At 34.6% G+C, this 21,776-nt stretch overlaps 1 protein-coding gene across 4 annotated transcripts in view; it reads right to left on the bottom strand.

Annotated features, from left to right (window-relative positions):
• fru (sex determination protein fruitless) overlaps positions 1-21,776 on the bottom strand; it is a 191,359-nt gene that overhangs the window by 162,992 nt on the left and 6,591 nt on the right. For all 4 annotated transcript variants that reach the window (XM_072539739.1, XM_072539740.1, XM_072539738.1 and 1 more), the window contains exon 2: positions 8,972-9,495. In XM_072539739.1, the coding sequence (XP_072395840.1) occupies positions 8,972-9,484 (513 nt within the window). In that variant the 5' untranslated portion in view covers positions 9,485-9,495. The remainder of the gene's footprint in view (positions 1-8,971; positions 9,496-21,776) is intronic.

The raw sequence follows: 21,776 nt of genomic DNA, 5'->3' as shown, positions 1-21,776 counted from the left end.
AAATGTACACAGCGGCCCTCGAAAACTGCCTGTTTTCTCGATTGCAATTTGCGTTTCCTCATAAGAAATTACAGAATATATAAAGTAGTATATTTATTTGTGCTTCTCTATAGTAGACTTGACCAGAAGTTGTCGTACAGTGTAGCCAATTCTTGTTCACAAGTAGTAATTATGGTCATAGAAAACCTGTATTCTTCCACGCAGCGATTATTACCGTCATAAAAATACAAAAAAACCTGATTTTTTCAATAGTAAAAATTAAGCACAAAATTGTAACGAAGTAAATTTTATTTATATGTTCCGTTTCGTTACATATTTAAATTTATAAAATAAAAATCGATATTTTAAAACAATATTTTTCAATCGTTTGGCAACTTTGGAATTAGCGAGGGAACTCCGTTTCACTTCAGATCCACAGAAAGCCGTAAAACTAGTTTTTGTCGAGCGAGTGCCCATCAACAATAGGTTATTTACATTGGCGTTTCTGAGGGTAGGGTATTTTATGCGATAAGTTTGTGTTATTGATAAAACGTGTTATTGATAATACGAGTGTTATAGTTTGTCGTTTTATAGTAAATTTTTAGTTATATTCTGTGATTATTTGGTTTGAGTTTTATTGGAGTTGACGAAAAACCGAGTTGTTCCAAGAAAAGACTGCAAAATTCTGATGTTGATTCCAAAAATGAAATGCCGCAAAAGAGACGGAAAATGTTAACGTTCGAAGAGAAGGTAATAATACGAAACGTTTATGAAGGAATTGTCGGCAGAAAAATGGAATTAAATGTTAGCCAAGCGGTCGACATTTGTAGCAGTTTAACAAAAGTATCCGTTAGCTGTATTTATCGTGTACTTAAAAATACATCGGAAAATAAAAAGCAAGAAAAAGGTAAAATGCGTGAAATGAACTTTCGATATGTAAAACTCAACAGAAAAAGTATGCTATTAGAAAAAAATAAAATTATTGTGCGGAGAAGAAAATGTTTAGAAGAAATACGCAAAATTCGCAGCACTGGACGCAAAGTATGTTATTTGGATGAAACCTGGATTAACCAAGGTTGGAAAAGGTCATACAGTTGAAAAAGTTTGGCAAGATTTAAATGTCAAAAGTAAACGCGAAGCATTTATAGAAGGCTGATATACAGGATTAAAAGCTCTATCAGGAAAGGGACGGCGTTTAATCGTCACCCATATAGGAAGTGATACAGGGTTTCTTAATGATGGTTTTCTTCAATTTGAGTCGAAAAAAACAGGTGATTATTAAAGAAATTGAAAGGAAAGATTCAAGAATGGCTTACAGAAAAGGGGATTGCATACGAAGAATCAATGCTCAAAATTTAGCTACTTGACATTGCACGGTTAAGGAAAAATGAATATCTTAAATATGCTGTAGATGAAACTGCAAAAGATTATGGTGTCAAAGTTCTGCGTCTACCACCTTATCATTGCGAACTTAATCCCATTGAACTTATCTGGGAGCAAGTGAAAGGAGAAGTAGCACGCAATAACAAAACGTTCAAATTAAACGAAATTAAGAAACTTTTGATTCAAGCAATCCTCCATGTAACTCCAGAGAAATGGGCTAAATGTATAGGCCACATAATTAAAGAAGAACATCGTATGTGGGAACTTGACACTCATATCAAAGTTTTACTAGAGCCAATTATAATTACACCAGGTGGTGAAGATAATGACAGCGATAGCAGCACTGCATCTTCAGGTTTAGACAGCGAATAATATTTTCTAATAGTTTAATAAGAACATCAGCATAAAAAAAACCAAAAACAAAAAAAAAACGAGAAGAACATAGTAAGTGTGTATAGTGTTTGTGTTTAAACACATCAAACATTATTTTTATTTTGTTTTTATAGAATTTTATTTTGTTTTATAGGATTTTATTTTGTTTTGTTTTATACTGTTTAAGTGTTTTGTTCAATTTATTTAATAAGACAATATGGCTCTTGTCGAACACCCATTTAAAAAAAGTATCGCGCCACAAGACATACCTCTGGGGTGGTGTGGAAACTGTCTTAAAATTTGTTTTAACTCTTTAAGGACGGGTCACGTCAAAAGACGTTTTAGCGTAACTTCCGCGACAGCCGGTTGGTATCAGTAAACTTTCTGCAAAATTACTTCTTTTTTTTAGCTTTTTGTTTGTGGCATTCTGTATTTTTAGGGGAATGTAGGGAATGAGCCACAAGATATTTATTCATATGTTTATTTATTGACGTTTCGATCTCTATATCCAGAGACCGTTTTCAATTATACAAATGATAGTACTATTTATTTTCTATGGCTTTTCGCTTGTCGTTCTGTATTTTTAGAAATAATGTTGGGAATAAGCCACAATATATTTATTCAAATGTTTAATTTACGGACGTTTCGATCTCTATAAAGAGACCGTTTTCAAACATACAAATGACAGATATATTTATTTTTCTATAGCTGCTTGTTTGTGACATTCTGTATTTTTAGGGAGAAGGTTGGACATAAGCCACAATATATCTATTTACATGTTTAATACATTGACGTTTCGATCTCTCTCTATTCCGTTTTTAAAGATAGAAAAAAAAAAGAAAATAAACAATATAAGATTATAAAAATATATAATAATAAACAAATAAAATAAATATAACGATCATTTATATCTTTGAAAGCGGTCTTTGGATATAGAGATCGAAACGTCAGTAAAAACTTGTAAATAAATATATTGTGGCCTATTTCGAACATTCATATTTGAAAAATAAAATATAATTAACGTTAAAATAAAAGTAAGTGTACGTCACTGGATTTCCAAACAGCTTTCCGCCTTTCTGGGCCTTTAAGCGATGACTCACTCTCTCAAATAGTGAAATTATACTATACATTAATGTTGTCTCCTTTAAAATAGTATCCATCAGATATGACGCACTTGTGCTAACATTTCTACCAATCCTTGAAACACTTTTCAAACTCGATCTTTGAAATAGCCTTTAGTTCTATAAGTGATGCGCTTTTAATGTCATCTATGCTTGTGAAACGAAGACTTTTTAAAGTTTTCTTTATTTTTGGAAATAGGAAAAAGTCACATGGAGGCAAATATGAAAGCCGAGGCATTATTACAGTATTGTTTTTGGCCAAAAATTCACGAACAAGCAATGAAGTGTGAGCTGGTGCATTATCGTGAAGCAAAAGCCATGAATCCGTTCTTTTTTTCTTTTCGCAACGCTTCACGCAAACGGCGTTGAAATGTAGGTAGTACTCTTTATTGACCTTTTGACCTCGTGGCAAAAATCATCATCATCCAGCCTTCATTTATCACATCCACTGCTGGACATAGGCCTACCTTAAACTCTTCCACTCTTTACGATTTTGTGCTCTTTGTTGCCAATATTTAGGTCTTGGCGACCAGAATGCCTCAACTGGGACGATTAAACCTCAGTTTCGACGTCATATCCATAAAGGCATATTCCTTTTGCATTTCTGAAACATCTTCCTGTTTCAGCCATAACGTGTCTCTTAAACATATTTAACAAAATTTGGCTCTACCACCAATGGCCAGCTATTTGGTCAAATGCAAAAGTCATTTCTCTCCTACAAACTGACAAAACCTAAATATGACACACAATAATACCGGCCCATATCTCTGACATCGACAGCGTGCAAATTACTAGAAAATATTGTTAATTCCAGGCTCTTATGGGTCCAATCCAGAAATTACAATTTTTTATTCTCCGAGTAAAATGGCTTTAGAAAAGATCGGTCAACCACCGACAACGTTTTAGAGTTGGAAAGTGAGATACATGAAGCTCTTGCTACAAGCCAAAAATGCGTTTCTATATTTTTTTAATTAGAACGTGCATTTAATAAAGCTTGGAAGTTTGGAAAATGGTACACCCAAGGATCCGTGCTCAGGTCAACATTATTTCTAGTGGCAATAAATGATATAATAAAAAATATTCAAGCACCCTTAAAAACCCATTTATACGCTGACGACCTAGTGGTATCTATTAAAGGCAAAAATATCTCCTTAATGTCCTCAATTCTTCAAAACTTTTTAGATACTCTCGAAAATTGGTCCGACCTTACAGGTTTTCAATTTTCAATAGAAAAATCAATAGGAGTCGTATTCTCTTCGAGCTCCTTGCCACAACCCCCAACCTATGAGAAACAGCTGGAGTTTAGAGATCATCACAAATTCTTCGGTTTAATCTTTGTTTCAAAGCTTACATGGAAATATCTCACAACTCATCCTTTCCTGTAATAAAGATTAAATGTTAATAAAGATCTCTTTGTGACAAAAACTGGGGCTCGGACCAATCCACTCTACTTCTTCTGTATAAATCTTTAATACGTTCTGAGCTAGATTATGGGGCAATTGCCTATTCCACTGCTAATCAATCTCTTCTTAAATCATTAGATGTTATTCATAATAAAAATCTTAGATTAATTACAGGGGCTTTTCCAACTTCCCCGGTACCCAACATTTATGCTTCTTTTAATATTTCAAAACCAATATATCAAAATACTTTTACAAATAAATATGTAAACAAATTCCAAGATATTAGCTATACTAAAAAACCATATTACGAAAGAATTAAATCCATTCTTCAAAATCTAAACACTAATTTTCCGGATGTTTTTTCCTCGGATATTAAATACCTTGAGCCCTGGCTGATCGATTTACCAATCTGCGATACATACAGTACAAACGTTAGTTATGATGATGAACGACCAATGGGATCCTCAACAAGAAATAAAATGCCGTACCGAACAAGCAAGACAAGCTTTTATCAAATTTAAACCGCTACTATGTAACCGCAATCTTTCCTTCAATCTCCGCTACAGGATGGTTAAATGTTATATATGGTCCATATTGTTATACGGCATGGAAACATGGACGTTAAGAGTACCTTCCATTAATAAGTTGGAGGCCTTCGAAATGTGGACGTTGCGAAGAATGTTCCGCATACCATGGACAGATAGGGTGAGAAACGAGGAAGTCTTAAGAAAGGCAAATACTGAGAGAGAACCACTCAATTTGATCAAGGTACGAAAAATTGGATACCTCGGCCATATTCTGAGAGGAAAAAAATACGCAATCTTTCAACTAATCATCCAGGAAAAGATTGAAGGCAAGAGAGGAGTAGGTCGCAAACAAATGTCGTAGCTACGGAACATAAAGAACTGAACAGGCATAAATAACACTGGTGATCTTTTGCATGCCGCAAAAGACAGACGTCTGGCCTTAAGATAATTCGCCGACGCACTATAGGTGCACGACACTATAAGAAAAATATAGATAGCGCTTTATCTATCTATCTCTATACTTTGCTATGAACCAGATATTTAAATTACAAGACGGACATAAAAAAACTAAGACACGAACCTACAAGACCATAATCCGACAGTCCGAGAAAGCGATGGGAAGATGAAGAGGATGAGGACACAAGAAATCTCCTTGGCTGCCGATCGTGGAGAGGAATGGCTATGGACCGTAACTGATGGAGGCTCGAACTGGGATGTAGAGTCATAGGATGGAGGTGGTTCTAGATATCACAATGATTGACTAACACTTTTTATAAACGAGTTACTGGGTGTTTTAATCGATTTTGCTATTTTTTTTTTCTGAATCCATAACTTAGAACCACTTTGTATATTTTTTTGATATTTGGTACACAATACCTCATTTAGAACCGAAACAACGCATTTACTAATCACAAGAAAAATCCAGGTGTACGGTTTAACAAAAAAATATAAAGTAATTGTGATCTTACAACAACACCCTGTATATTGAAATTTTCAAAATCCGTTTGCATATTTAAAGTTCAAATGACATTTAAAGTCGACGGTCGCTTCGAGCGTGTTTTCTGAGAGGACGGTTCGTTCTACATACAAAGTGATAATAAACATTTTTGTTCAAAATTATTTCAGGTACATATTTTATTTAAAACCTTTTTTTACATCGTATCGATTCTAAATCGATTTTTCCCTACCTACGAGAGGGGTTGTAGGAAGAAGTCTTGGGGTAAAAGTGGAAAACTTTTTGGAATATTTTTTGGAGTCCTAAAATTGATATTCTCAGAAAAATTCAGTTTGTTCGTTTCATTTTTAGAGATCAAATTCTCTGACGCCTGGACTGTTGCGATTTACGGGATAAAATATTGCACATATTTGTTTAACTCGTTTGTATTTTTTACTTTACATTTTACTTCAGGCTTATAATAATTTAAATGAAAAAACTCAAAAAAAAAAAGTTATGCCGACATTCTCTATAAAAGCGGAACTCATCTAATTTCTTTGAGAGCAGGAAGTCGATAAAATCGGAGCAATAAATTACTAAAGAAAAAGATTGGTTTTAAAATTGCCTGGGTTAAAATTACATTTTAATGCCCAATAAAAATTTGTTTTTAATTAATTTTTCACTCGTGACGTTAAAAAATTATTTTAATGGCCAACATATGAATAAAATCACACTTCGTAATAATAACAGGAGATTTTAATGCAAAAATTGGAACAAAAGAAGAGGGCGACACACAATATATCGGTCGCTTTGGGCTGGACAACAGGAACGAAAGGGGTGAGATGTTGTACAACTACTTAAACAACGAAAATTTATTTTGTCTCAACACCTTCTTTAAAAAATCTAAACAACGTAAATGGACATGGATCAGCCCAGACAAGAAAACTAAGAACGAAATAGACTATATACTCTCCAATAACAAAAACATATGCACCGACGTGACAGTACTAAACAAATTCTATACCGGAAGTGACCATAGATTGGTTAGAGCGAATATTAAAATACAGACGAGAGTAGAAAGAAACAAACTTATTAAACGAGAACGATACCCAACCACCGATGTCCTATTTCAAAAACAAACGGAATACCAAAAAGAGCTAAGCACAAGACTAAAATCAGTAGAGACACTGAGACAAATGGATATAAACGGACTAGCCAATAAAATAAAAGTAACTGTAACAACATCGGTTAAGAAAATATGCTCAAACACGAAAACAGCCAAAACATCTAAACTTCAACCTAATACAATTAAATTACTAAAAGAAAGACGAAACAGAACAGATCGAACTTCGGACAGCTTCAAAAGTTTAAACAAAAACGTGAAGAAAGAAATTAGGAACGATTATAGAAACTATACTAACAATCTACAATATTCTACACTAAATTATACTCGGCAAATACACAACCACAACAACGACGTACTGAACGAACAATAATTAACACCGGCTCAGAAGAAATACCGGACATAACCGACTATGAAATAAGAATGGCCCTAAATCAACTAAAAACGAATAAATGTCCGGGAGAGGATAAAATTACAGTCGAAATGTTGAAAATCGGTGGAAGAAAAATAGAACAGGTACTAAATATTTTATTTAATAAGGTAATTGATGAAGGAAAGATTCCTCAAGAATGGTACAACTCCGAAGTCATTTTACTATTCAAGAAAGGAGACAAAGCAAACATCGAGAATTACCGACCAATATCCTTGCTCTCACATCTGTATAAATTACTAACTAAAATCATAACCAACCGCCTAACACATAAGCTCGATTTCTATCAACCTATCGAGCAGGCTGGATTCAGAAAACATTTTAGTACCATAGACCACTTGCACACCGTAAGAACACGGATAGAAAAATGTACCGAGTATAATGTTCCAATTCATATGGCGTTCGTCGATTTCCATAAAGCATTCGATTCCATCGAATTATGGGCAGTGCTTGAATCTCTAGAAAATGCACGTATAGATTCAAGATACACTAACATAATTAAAAACATATATGAAAATGCCACCATGCAGATAAAGCTGGACAAAAGCACAAAAACTAATCCCATAAGACTACAACGGGGAGTAAGACAAGGAGACACCATCTCTCCCAAACTATTTACCCTTGCTCTAGAAGACATTTTTAAGAAACTAGAATGGAACAATAAGGGTATCAACGTCCACGGATCATACTTAAACCACTTGCGATTCGCAGATGACATAGTTTTAATAGCCGATAATATCCAAGAACTAAATGATATGTTACAACAATTAAATGCAGTTTCAGGAGCGGTAGGCTTAAAAATGAACTACAGCAAAACAAAAATATTGAGCCGAGACCAGACAAATATAACAATACAAAATCATACCATAGAAAATGTGGCACATTATGTATATCTAGGTCATGTTATCAAACTAGGAAAACCAAATCAAGATGCTGAAATTAAAAGAAGAACACAACTGACATGGAGCGCTTTCGGCAAATTAGCATATATCTTGAAAAACACCTCCATTCCTGTAAACTTAAAGAAAAAGGTGTATAACACATGCATACTACCAGTTTGTACTTACGGCTTGGAGACAGTAGCCCTTACCAAAAAATCTGCTAAAAAATTAGAAACAACGCAAGGAGCAATGGAACGAATCATGCTTGGAATATCACTAAGAGACAAGATTAGAAACACCGAGATAAGACGTAGAACGACGATTAGGGATATTGTGGAAGAAATTGCAAAAATGAAATGGCGCTGGGCAGGTCACCTAGCCCGATGTAATGACAACAGGTGGACACGGAGAACTCTGGAATGGAGACCAAGGACGACAACAAGAAGCATGGGAAGACCTCAAAAAAGATGGGTAGATGACATAAGAACAGTGGCAGGCAAACAGTGGATTAGATTGGCGCAAGATAGAGAAAGATGGAAGCAATTGGGACAGACCTACATTCAGGAGTGGATGGAAAATGGTTGACAAAGAAGAAGATATGAATATAAGAAAGGGCAATACTTAAATGTATCGTATCACCAAACGACACGATTTTTTTAACACAGTTCAGAACATTATTTTGTCATTATTTAACCTATTGCTAACATGAAAAAAGTAATGTTTCTGAAAAATTCACAGAAATCGTTGTAAAATACTACTCAATACTGTAATGCCTTTCTAGAGTAAAACAATGCAATAAAATAATATAAGAAACATACCTGAGAATCATTAAACCTTTCAAAGTTTGAGTTTGATGTCATATCACAGTTTGAAGACGATTTCCGTTTTCTTTTTTCACTCGGAGGGCTGTCTCTTTCTACTATCCTATCTCTGTCTCTTCTTGGCACTTCTGTTAATTCGTCGTTTTTACTAAAAGAATTCTTATCTGTGAGGCCCCTAATTTGCAAGGCTTCTGCAGTTTTTAGGAACATCGGTAGTAAATTTTGAGACACATTCACTTCTCCTTTATACATAAAATCTAACAGTGCTTTCATTTCGTTGTAATTGACATCTTTGAGGAAAACTATAGGGTGCGGATGAGCATTTTGTATAAAAATTGTTTCAAAATATGGACTACATGCTGAGAGGATTGTTTGGTGGGCTTTGAACGTTTCACCGTCACAGGCTAAAGTTACATCACATAGCGCTTCTCTTCTTAAAAGACTGCTTAATACGTCTGTTAGGTTCGTGGGATGGTTGTTCCATCTCAGACAAAACTGTTGATCCATCATATACTATTTACCTGTGAAAACACTTGTTATAAAATACCTATTGCTTTCGCTATTCGACAGTGTCTGCAGAAACTGTTTTTTACTTAATTGAATCAGCCAAAAATACGATTATTAAAAAAAGATCGGTATTAAATTTATTTCAATTATTATTAAGTTTTTTTTTAACACAAAACCGCTTCAACCGCGCAGGGTTATTAGTGTTTATTAAGTTTATTTATTAATATTTGGAGCATAAAAATCGATCTATTGCTAAAATGATGAATGTAGTGTAGTAACATTTGATGTCTATTATAAGTAAACTATCCCTAACAACATACATACAGTGTGGACATTAAGTCTTACCCCCCTAGTGAAGTCCGTTATTTAAGACAAAGATGAAAACCGCTCGGACCCGTCAATTTTTATTTTAATAGAGATATTTTATAACATAAAAAAATTGTCACCCCTTTCATCCCCTTCACTTGATAGCTACCCCCTCAGCTTTTTTAAATAGCAATGGGGGTCGTGCGATAGTTTGTTGGAAAGGGTTTGAAAAGAAGAATTCAAAAATATATAAGTTTGAAATTTTGTATGGCATAATAGTTTTATTTAAAATAAAATATACAAAAAATAATGTATTAAATTACATATTTAAAATTAAAGGAACTGGCAAATTACCCTAAAGAAAACTTAAATTACTACAGGAGATGCTCGAATCGTTCTCCATTTACTTCCTGGCAGAAGTAGATTATTTGTTTCGTTGCCTCCCTAATCCTTTGTAGGGTCTGCATATCAATCCTATCACATTCTTCGATTATTCTTTGACGGAGTTCATCAACTGTCGTCAACTGGCTCCCATACAGTTTGGATTTAAGGTAACCCCATAGGTAAAAATCTAGAGGAGTAAGATCTGGTGATCTTGGTGGCCATTCAATGAATCCACGACGTCCAATCCATCTTCTCGGATACAAATTATTTAAAAAATTTCGAACACCAGCATCGTAATGAGGCGGAGCTCCATCTTGCTGGAAAATAATATCTTGGGTGAATTCGCCTGGAGTGTTTCTAAGCACATCATGAATTGCAGGAATTATTTGTGTTTCCAATAGATTAAGATAGCTTTCCCCCGTTAAATTGCCTTCGGTAAAAAAAGGGCCTATAATGTGATCCCCTAGTATACCTGCCCAAACATTTAATTTAGTGGGAAATTGAGTATGACACTCTCGAAACAATCGAGGGTTTTCGTCAGACCAATATCTTACATTTTGTCGATGTACATGACCATTTAAATAGAATGTAGCTTCATCGGAAAAACAAATATGTCTTAAATAACTTGGATCTTGTGAAATATTATTATCCATAGTTTCACAATATTGCAGTCGTCGATCTGGATCATCCTCTGTCAATTCGTGCACCATTTTCATCTTATAGGGATGAAATTTTTGCTTTTTTAAAATGTTTAAGACGGTCCTGTGACTTACTTCGCATTCGCGAGCAACATTTCTAATTGAACTGGATGGATTTACTACAAATTGAGACAAAATATCTACTTGCTTTTCCTCAGAAATCTTTTTTCTACCATCCCGTTTCTTGTTTTCGACAGAACCAATTTCACAAAATTTGGTGACAAGTAGTCTATAGTAATGACGATTCAGAAAACGTTCATTAAATATTCTCACAGCTTCATGGTAGTTACGGCCTGCTTCGCTAAATATTAAAATTGCTTCAAATTTGTCTACTAATCTACGAGATGGTCCCATTTTGATTGTTTTGAATTTTTAATACTAAAAATTTACAGTTTATCACTAAAGCTCACCAAATCTCAAGTTCTTGTCAATATTCTTTACAATCAATAGTGCTAATTACTTGGTTTTTATGACAGTTGTCAAAAACTATACACGCAAACTAGATTATTTAAGAAGTTGTGATGTTTTACCATGATATGTTTTAATGACACAAAAGTATTTCTTCTGCAAAAAAATAATTCGGTATAAAAGTTCAAGAATAAAAATTAAATAAATTTTGTTATACCGAATGTCCCATATTAAAGCAAAACCAGTGTACCTACTTTTGTATTGTTGTATCGCAAAGTGTATCTCCAAACAATAAATCGTTATTAACAAACAGATCATTAAAGTTAAAGTAAAGTGTGATAGATTTTAGAATTCTTCTTTTCAAACCCTTTCCAACAAACTATCGCACGACCCCCATTGCCATTTAAAAAATCTGAGTGGGCAGCTGTCAAGTGAAGGGGATGAAAGGGGTGACAATTTTTTTATGTTATAAAATACCTCTATTAAAATAAAAATTGACGGGTCCGAGCGTTTTTCATCTTTGTCTTAAATAAGGGAGTTCACTGGGGGGGGGGGGGGGCGGGGAGAGTAAGACTTATTATCCACACTGTATAAAATTATCGACGGTAATTAGCTTTTGCGTACCGAGGTGTGCTGCTTTAACTTCGAAATGTGACAACAATGCAGTTATCAGATTTTTTAATATTGTTCTGAAGCTATTTTCTTGTGGCATTTTAAATTAATTACCTATTTAAATGGGAATAAGCCACAATTAAAGGTTAAAATACGTTTATTGACGTTTCAATCTCCACTTCGGAAATCGTTCTCAAAATACAAATTTTAGAATTTACTAACGGTTGTATTTTGAGATATCGACAGAATTGAATAAACCTGATGGGCGTTTTTCAAAATTGAGAAATGTATTCACAAGACATTACAAGAACGCTGCGTGCACCTTTAAAAAAAACTTTATTCAAACTTGATAAAAATAAGAAATCGCATAACAGAAAATCTCGAAGAGGTGAAGAAAATGCGAATCTGCATACGCTACATAAAGTTTTTACTGGATTTTGGAGAAAAGTGTGTATTGCTTAGATTTAAAGGGCATCAATTTTCTAGTTTTTAGTAAAATTTGATTACGTTTTTGGCACCAAATAAATTTTATTAATTTTTTTCCTAAATCATTACGATACATAATAATTTACGATGATGAAAATGTCAAGTTTTATATCTCATTCTTGGAAATTACCAAAGGACCAAACCAAGAAACTTAAATTTCACAGCCTATATTTTTTTCGATTGCTGAATGTATTATTTAAATCTAGTTCTTCAGCCTGAAGACATACACAAGAAGTGTATACTTATGAAACCCTATGAAGAATACTTATGAAACCTATCGCTTTACGGAAATCAATTTATCTATCAACCACGTTAATTCACCAATGAATTGCAATGTCTTTGTTTGGGAAAGTATATACTTTATTTCTTATTTTTACATTTAATATTTTTCTGTTACGGTACTGTAATGTGGTCTAATTCAATGCTATGTATTCTAACGACTTTCGTAAAATATATTGCTTTTTGTAAAATCTGGTTGTCTCATGTATTATGTTTAAGTGCGGAGAATTTGACTTCTCTTTTGTCTTGTGTCGCCAATACACACAAGTGTACAAGTACGGTTTCGTATTACGGTCTCAATTACAATACAATAGGGTGATTTATTGATGTACCCTCTTCTACCCAACGGCCAAAAGATTATTTTCTGACCTGCAATCTAAAAACACTTCCTAACAAGACATCGAACGAAACAGACCAAGTTTGTTGGCTCTCGTGCCAGAGAGCCGCGTCGGCGGGTGTCCTCCAGGAGATCTCCTTGGCTAAGAAACCATCAAATATTTCAAAGGGTAAGTCTTTCTTTGTACAAACATCAATAATGAGTAAGACCAGTTATTTTCCTAGTTTATTGACAGTTATATTTGCTATTTTTCGCTAATTGATTTACAAACAAATTATTACATTTTTTCGTTATTATTATTTATCGAATATCATTTAACCAGCGACCTCATTAAGTTTTATACAAAACAGTCTTGTTAAAGATTTGACAAGGTCATCTCGTCAAAAGAAGCATGGGAGTCTATGCCCACAGACACGTCCTATAGTGCGTACAAAAGAAGTTGTTGCTGCTGTAGGGAGTAGCATACAGGAAGACCCGAATCATTGTATCTGCCATCGTGCACAGCGGTTGGATACGTGTTCATCGACTTTATGGAGGATTTTGCATGATATGGATTACAAAAATCCAAATCATGCAAGAATTGAAGGTATATCATCATCTAGCAAGGTGTAGATTCGGTGAGTGTGTCCAAAACGAGATTGCAGTTGATTCCGATTTTCATAAGCGAATTTCGTTTAGCGATGAAGCTCACTTTTGGTTGAATGGCTACGTCAACAATCAAAACTGCCTTACAGATAATCCTCAAATGTATGTTGAGAAACCATTACATTCAGAAAAACTGACTGCTTGGTGTGCTTTATGGTTTGGTGGAAACATTGAACCGTATTTCTTCAAAAACGATGCTGACCAGAACGTTAGTCAATGGTGACAGCTATAGAGCCATGATTACTGCCTTTTTCATTCCCCAATTGAACAACCATGACGTGCAGGAACTGTCGTTTCAATAAGACGACGCAACATGTCAGACAGCTCGTGCCACAATTTATTTATTGAAAGAAACGTTTGGTAACCGTATAGTTTCACGTTTCGTACCGTGAATTAGCCTCCAAGATCGTGCGATTTAACACTGCTTGACTATTTTATGTGGGATATGTGAAGGTGCTAGTCTACGCCGATAAGCATGAATCGATTGACCGCTTGAGGGACATCAGAGCCAGCCATGACTGTCATATACCAGAAACAATATTTAAATTATAGTGCCAAAAGATTATCTTTCGAATAAAGTCAATTTCATGTCAATTGATAAAAATCATCTTTGTTTTATTCCATTTCAAAGTTCTAGTTCTAAAACAAACACCGTTTAGTTACCTACGTCTAAGATCCATCACTAATAAGAGAGTAGATAGTTGTCCGTAATAAAAGAAGGGTCTTAGCACTTTTGCTGCGATCTTTTATAATGGTTGACAATATTTTAACAAAGCTTAACGATTTCGTGCCCTGGGCTATGTAGACGATGTAGTTGTCATGGTTAGAGGTAAGAATGGCAGTATTATTTTGATAAGAGGCTAGTATCTTTCATTATTTGTCTAATAACCACACGTCGATCTTGCTGCACTTAAATATTTTAACATATTTGTGTGAAGCGGTGGACGTAAACGACCCAGCTGCATGTACACGTTTATCTACCATATTCAAACTCATGAGGTATTTAATCCCAATTACCACTCGTTGCTCGACACGATCCATTTGAATATTGAGATGTGACTAATGCCAATTCGGTGATCTACTGCAGGCACGCTTCAACAGGTTCAGACTTTAATTTTCTGCCGAGAGTCTATACCTAATAGGTTAACAATGCTTCGTGGAGATCAATTTTTTTTTTTAATCCACAAGGAAACTAAGTTCCTGTAGTTGGCTGTATACGATATAATAAAAATTTTTCCAATAAAATCCTTTATAAAAAGGTATATAAAAAACCCCGTCGGGCTATGTTAAAAAGACAAAACGTTTTCGGAATAAGTATTCCATCATCAGTGTCCTAAAATATTTAACCACTTAATTAAAAAGAACATGAAAAGATTTAAATTTTGACTAAGGTTAATGTGAAATGTGGTTAATACTTACAATATATTACATGAATGTAGCCACTAAATATGAGGGTAAAAACCCTTTAAAAATTAATATATGAAGTTTAGTTTACATTATGTCGTGTTTACAAATAGGATGGTAAAGTTACCGTTGGATTGGTAACATGGCGACATATGACTACATAAAGTTGCAAGTCATGAGACGGTATGTCTACGAGGACTTTATTAAAGCAACTGATTGAAATGACAATCTCAACAGGTTATGACGGAAGTCATGACAGAGCAGTCAGTGTAACTGTATGTGTTTATTTAAGACACATATTTAAAAAATTATAACAGTATCAACCATCAATGTTGTTGTTTTAAGTTATGTATATGAGATGAAATTGTGATGAGAAAATTGAGAAAATTAGAGAAAATGAGAAAATTACCACCAAGCCCAACTATGTTTCACTCTCATTTTATCATGAAAGTCTTTCTGGAGATATTCGAAATCTCATCCAACGTTCGGTTGAAAACACCCATGTTTCTTTCAAAGTACCCAACAATTTGGGACAACATATTTGTAATTCCAAAGATCCTATCAATTACATGAACCGGAGTGGAGGATATAGACTTAAATGTTCAGATTGCAATGCCACCTACATAGATAGAACATGCAGATCTCTTTCTTCACGCTCTCTAGAGCACATAAAAAGATAAAATACTTCCACTTTCTCTCAACATCTCAAAGAACACAACCACACCCTCAATATCCCAGAAGACGTTTCACTTATCCACAATATCTCCCAAAAAAATTTCCTCAAATTAGATTTATACGAAGATCTTGAAATTCTTAAAGAAAAACAAAAAAGCCCAAATTGCGTTAATCGTCATGTTTCATTCAATCGAGATTTTCTCCCTCTCCATCGCCAACTATTCTCCTAACCCACATCCCCAATTTACTTCTACAATAAAAATCTAGATTGATGATTAGTTCACCTAATACTCATCTTCATTAGTTCACTCTAAAAACCTTCCTTCCAATAAATCTTACTCTCCATCTATCCCACTCTATTCTTTTCAACCCAACTTCATATCTTAACCACTATACCCAATTTTTTCCATGCTTCTTTTTCGACACCTCCAAATTTACATTAGATCATCCGTCATCCCTCCCCCTTCCAGATTATGAAATTCTCATTTTTCTTTTCTACACAACTCCCTCAGGGTTTGGTTTTCGGTCCTCTGGGGACCTCAGCCTTCTGTAGTCTATCCGCTTATCACAACTTTCTCAAAAACACCTTAATTTTCATTCTCTTTACTCAAATTTAACAGAGCCACCTACAACAATTTTATTTTACTATTATAGTCAATATAGACCAACAGTTCATTCAACTTACCAACTTATAACTTAATCTTTTATTTTCCTATGTACCTAGTGTTGCTTTATAACAGATAGGGCCTTTTCTCAAGTTATAAGTTGAGTACATTACGATCAATATATTACAAAACCACTCCCAACCATCAATTTTTGTCCATTTCATATACTTGTCAACACACAAAATATAACTACATCACTCAGTCTGTTAACACCTAATCAGATATTTATATTCATGAACTTGTAACTCAAGAAGTTTTACATTTACCAGGTACCAAATGTTGTTTTTTGACATAGAGGGCCTAATATAATTGAGTTATAAGTCAATTTTTACATGAACTTTATATTACAATAGTTTTATTTCATTCATTGAATAACACTCTCACATTAAATATATTAATTCCTATACTTTTCAAGAACCAAACTTTCCACCTGGATCTAGTTTCCATTTTCCAGGTACCAAATGTTATTGAAACATAAAGGGCCTTATATTAGAATCTTTTTCATCACACCACTTGACACTGTATAGTTGGTTGCCTAACTATAACCACATAATTTTCTCATCACAATTTCATCTCATATACATAACTTAAAACAACATTGATGGTTGATACTGTTATAATTTTTTAATTTTATTTCAACTTTCACAATTTAAATATATTACTTCATATATTAACGGTGGCTTCTGTCTTAAATAAACACATACAGTTACACTGACTGCTCTGTCATGACTTCCGTCCTAACCTGTTGAGATTGTCATTTCAATCAGTTGCTTTAATAAAGTCCTCGTAGACATACCGTCTCAGGACTTGCAACTTTATGTAGAGTCATATGTCGCCATGTTACCAATCCAACGGTAACTTTACCATCCTATTTGTAAACACGACATAATGTAAACTAAACTTCACATATTAATTTTTAAAGGGTTTTTACCCTCATATTTAGTGGCTACATTCATGTAATATATTGTAAGTATTAACCACATTTCACATTAACCTTAGTCAAAATTTAAATCTTTTCATGTTCTTTTTAATTAAGTGGTTAAATATTTTAGGACACTGATGATGGAATACTTATTCCGAAAACGTTTTGTCTTTTTAACATAGCCCGACGGGGTTTTTTATATACCTTTTTATAAAGGATTTTATTGGAAATTTTTTTTTTATTTATAAACGAGTCATGAACGGCACAAATTATTTATTTTGTACGTTAACAATTTCTTTTAGTTTTAATGCAGTGTAACTTAATTGTTGCGTAGTCATTCACCTTCTATTGTTTTTATCTTCAAAAGAATTTTAGTTCAAAAATTATGTTTCTCGGAAATATTTAACCGCAATCATTAGGTTGAGACTTTGCATAAAGCTAAAATTCTCGATTCACACCTAGGTGTGGAATGTCAAAAAGAGGAATATATTGATGTTTTCTTTGTATGTACAAAATATCAGCTACACAGTCAAAATTTATTTTTAAATTTAATAAAATAGCATGAACTATCTCTTACCACCGAATAAAAAAATAGTGCCAATTAAAATTGTTTGTGGTGACTGTTGTTTTTATCTAATTGTTACATTATCGACTTAAATCGCCTATATTATAGTATTGTCTGTCGCAAATAAATATCTTGAAGGACAGTGACAAGAAAACAAGTGAGCCTTAAGGTCAATTTATAAATATCGGTGCCGTGTCCGTTCCGCGTCAGTGTTGAGTCCGTGTATTTTTAATTTACCGCGTTATAGCAGTGTGCGTACCGTGCCGAATAGGGAGAAAAACGTTTATTACATATTTCTGTGTAATAGAGTGTTGAAAATATGGCGGCTTGTATAGATCTCACCGTGTTGGCATTATTACTTGATGAAGAGGAATAGCAGAAAAGACGGTAACAAGAGATAGAGTGTGCATGCTATGTGGAAAAAAGACAAACCGAAGTAGAATTTAAAATATACAGAGAATTATTGGACGATGAATCAAAATTTCACGAATATTTTAGAATGTCATTTTAGAAAATCATAACATACTAAACGCACAACATTTCCTGCTTGTCTATTTATCAGCACTCGCGTTCACAAATCAATAAAATCGTATTTATACAAGACCGTGCGGTCCGTGTCATTTCCGTACATCGCCGGTACCGAAAACAAGTCGTTTGGGATTAATTTCAGGCCGGGCACGGACGGCCCCGGTCCGGAAAACGTTATAAATTGACCTTTATGCTTTTCTTAGTTTTATGTTTTTACATTCCTTTGTATTTATGTTGAAAAAATTTTTGTATATACACTTCTTTTACTTTTAATTAATTTGAATTAACTGACTGGTTATTTAAGGGGTAGTCTGCGCAGCGTATAGACTTTCATATGCAAATTTCAATCTCACCTGCCCGTGAGATGATCTAGGTCCTGATCACACAGGGGTTGTCTTTTTATTTTGGCATATAGCCGCAAAAGACTAAAAATATATAGACCTAAAGTACTTTATTGCTTTTCGAAATATGTCCCACCAAGATCGATACACTTTTACATACGTTCAAACCAATTGGTAAAACAGTTATTCCAGTCTTCAGTTGACACCTGCAAAATCACTGTTTTAAAGGGATCGATGGCTTCTTCCGGCTACTGGAATCGCTGCCCACGAATTGAATTCTTGATCTTTGGGGACGTGAGGAAGTCGTTGGGACTTAGTTCGGGGCTATATGGTGGATGGTTTAACAATTCGATGTTTTGAAGCTCCAAAAACGCTATTGTCTTTTGGGCAGTGTGAGATTTGGATTTGCATTGTCCTCATGTAGGATGATTCGCCGTTGTGTGTTGCTTTGTCGTGAGTTTCGCGATAACTTCTGGTAAACAAACGGTTATATACCATTTAGAAGTAACCGTTCTTCGATCTTCTAAATCAAGTGTTGCCACATGACCAGATTTTGACACAAAAGTTGCGATTTTCTTTGACACACTTCGAGAACGGATCACTTTTGTTGGGTTTTCCTCATCACAGCGGATTAGCGTTTATTTTCCGGTTTGTAGGAATAAATCTAAGATTCATCGCCACTAACAATACTATAAACGTTTTTTGAGCTTCCTTTGTTGAACCGTTCCAATCGCTTTTTGCTCTTCTGTGAGCAAATAAGAGATCTCGTAACACCCGGTTCTTCATGTAGAATCTTTTGGATCGAGGTCTTTGAAATGTCCAAAGATGCCTCTATCTCCCGATATGTTACACGGCGGTCATCCTTAATTAGCTGACGAACCGCAACAATGTTTTACTGTGTGACTGCTGTTTTGCATGGACATAGCCTGGATTAGTCACTAAAACTAGAGCGCTCCGTTCGGCTCGCGGGGACAAGAATACAGCCGTGGCAAGTTATCCCTGCCTGTCGTAAGAGGCGACTAATGGGAAGGAATTAAGAGGTGGAGAGCCGCCGTTCGAAGTGTCGGGTTTGTAGAAACGCACGAAGGGCGCTTCGGCGTTACGGTCTACACTCCTAGTATCCGAGACGAGCCTCTCGTGGGACCACTCTACTTTCATTCCACAGAACCAAGGTGAGGTTGAACGTGCTGCGTCCCTCATACACCCTTTCCCTATTAAGGGCGTGGGGTTACGGCACGTACCCACCTTGGGAGACTTACACGAGTGGTAGAGGAGAGCTCCTCGGCGGCTACCTGTTCACGTGCGAGGTCCAGCCTCGACCTGTGACGCTTTATTCGCAAACACAGAAACCATTTCAGCGAGACATTGCTGTTGGGATAATCCTCTCCGAAAATTGTAAAAAATTATTGCTCGAAAATGTTATCGGCTAAGATCCAGTTTTACTGTAAAACATGCATTATGCGATTGGGAGGCGCTGGACCATAAGACAAAAACTATGGGCAACCAAGAGGAGAACCTGGTACATTTAGGACACACTAAGCAAAAGACCTGTACAAACTTCTACAGGGTACAAAAAATCTAGACTGGGTGTAGAAAACAACAACGGGCAGCAAATACAATAAATTTTAGCTTCAGCGATAACGGAGATCTTTTTGATCAGACGCACACGGGAGAGGTATGTTCAGTGTAAAAATTTAGTATCTGTTTGGGCCAACTCTCGTCTGGTTTTATGGATGCGTTCACGTTCATGTGAGTTTGGGTTGCATTAAAAACTGTTTTATTTTTTTAAACTTCGGTGTACTTTTTTTGCTGCTGCAGTTGCCATCTCTCTACACCTCTCTATTCATATAATTTACATTACATTAAGATAATTGCGTTTACAAACATTTTAACCAAATTTTATCTAACCGTAAATCTAAAATTAGCGAATAATGATATTGAAATTAATTAATACATACGATACTTGATGAAATGAATTGTCCAACCGAATTAAAATCTCTTGAAGTCCGTAATACTACTACTTTAATTAAGTATTTAACAGTCTCATTTTGTATTATAAAACAAATATTGGGACGAACACTTAAAATTGATTTAATTAAATATTTCAACAACTGTTGTCTCTGAAACACTAAATCTGTATTCGATTTGATACTTTTTTATGCAGAACTAATTAAAATATTCTGTATCTAATTATTATTCCCAGAACTAAAATAGGTATTTTATTTTCATTTGATAAACGAATGATGGCATGGCAAATGTGCAAAAACTTTTAGAATATAGTTATTCCTAATTACAAGAAAAACTTCACGATTCTAATAAAGTCTATCTATCGCCAACAGGAACTAACATTTCCTGCAAGGAATTTTAAATTAAAAATATTAAAATTTATATCTCTAATCTAGACGAGGCGGAAAGCTCGGGTTCGTTCGGAAAAATATTCCCATGAGATTTTTTTGCATAATTAGTTTCATGAGATACCTCAAAATAAGATTCAAGAGGTCGACCAGGCCAAAAATTGTTCAATTTTTTTCAAACAAACTTTAACAATCAATTTTTTCGGCCTGGATCAATCTGTTTTAATTTTTTGGATAATTCTGAAAGTATCGTGTAGTTTTTCTGTAAACTTGATCGTGTTCGAGGTATAAATAATTTAAAACTGACTATAGTCCATTTCCATCATATTGATAGCACATTATGTATGCAAATCCCTAAACTGTTGATACGGGTGACTCAATTTTAATTTGAGTATGACCACCAGGTATAAAGGTTGAAGCAGAATAGAATACAATGGTTTTGAGGGTTACTAATCCCTAAATAAAGTTGCCAGTGTCGGAGTGATGGAGATTAACAGGTACTAATGAATTTGCAAGAAATGTAAGATGTTTATTTTATTGGTTATATATAAAATAATTTGTGGCCGTAACAGGGGCCGATTTGTAAAAAAATGAATATTATTTTAATCAAATTCCATTTCAGATTCACTGCTTTCTTCAGAATCTAAGGAATCTTCAACTCTAATGTTAATTATTACCGGTTCCAG

Source organism: Diabrotica undecimpunctata, chromosome 8 (genome assembly GCF_040954645.1).
Source record: "Diabrotica undecimpunctata isolate CICGRU chromosome 8, icDiaUnde3, whole genome shotgun sequence".
Classification (NCBI taxonomy): Eukaryota; Metazoa; Arthropoda; class Insecta; order Coleoptera; family Chrysomelidae; genus Diabrotica; species Diabrotica undecimpunctata.
Note: the sequence above shows the minus strand (reverse complement) of the source record. Positions and strands in the feature narration are given on the sequence as shown.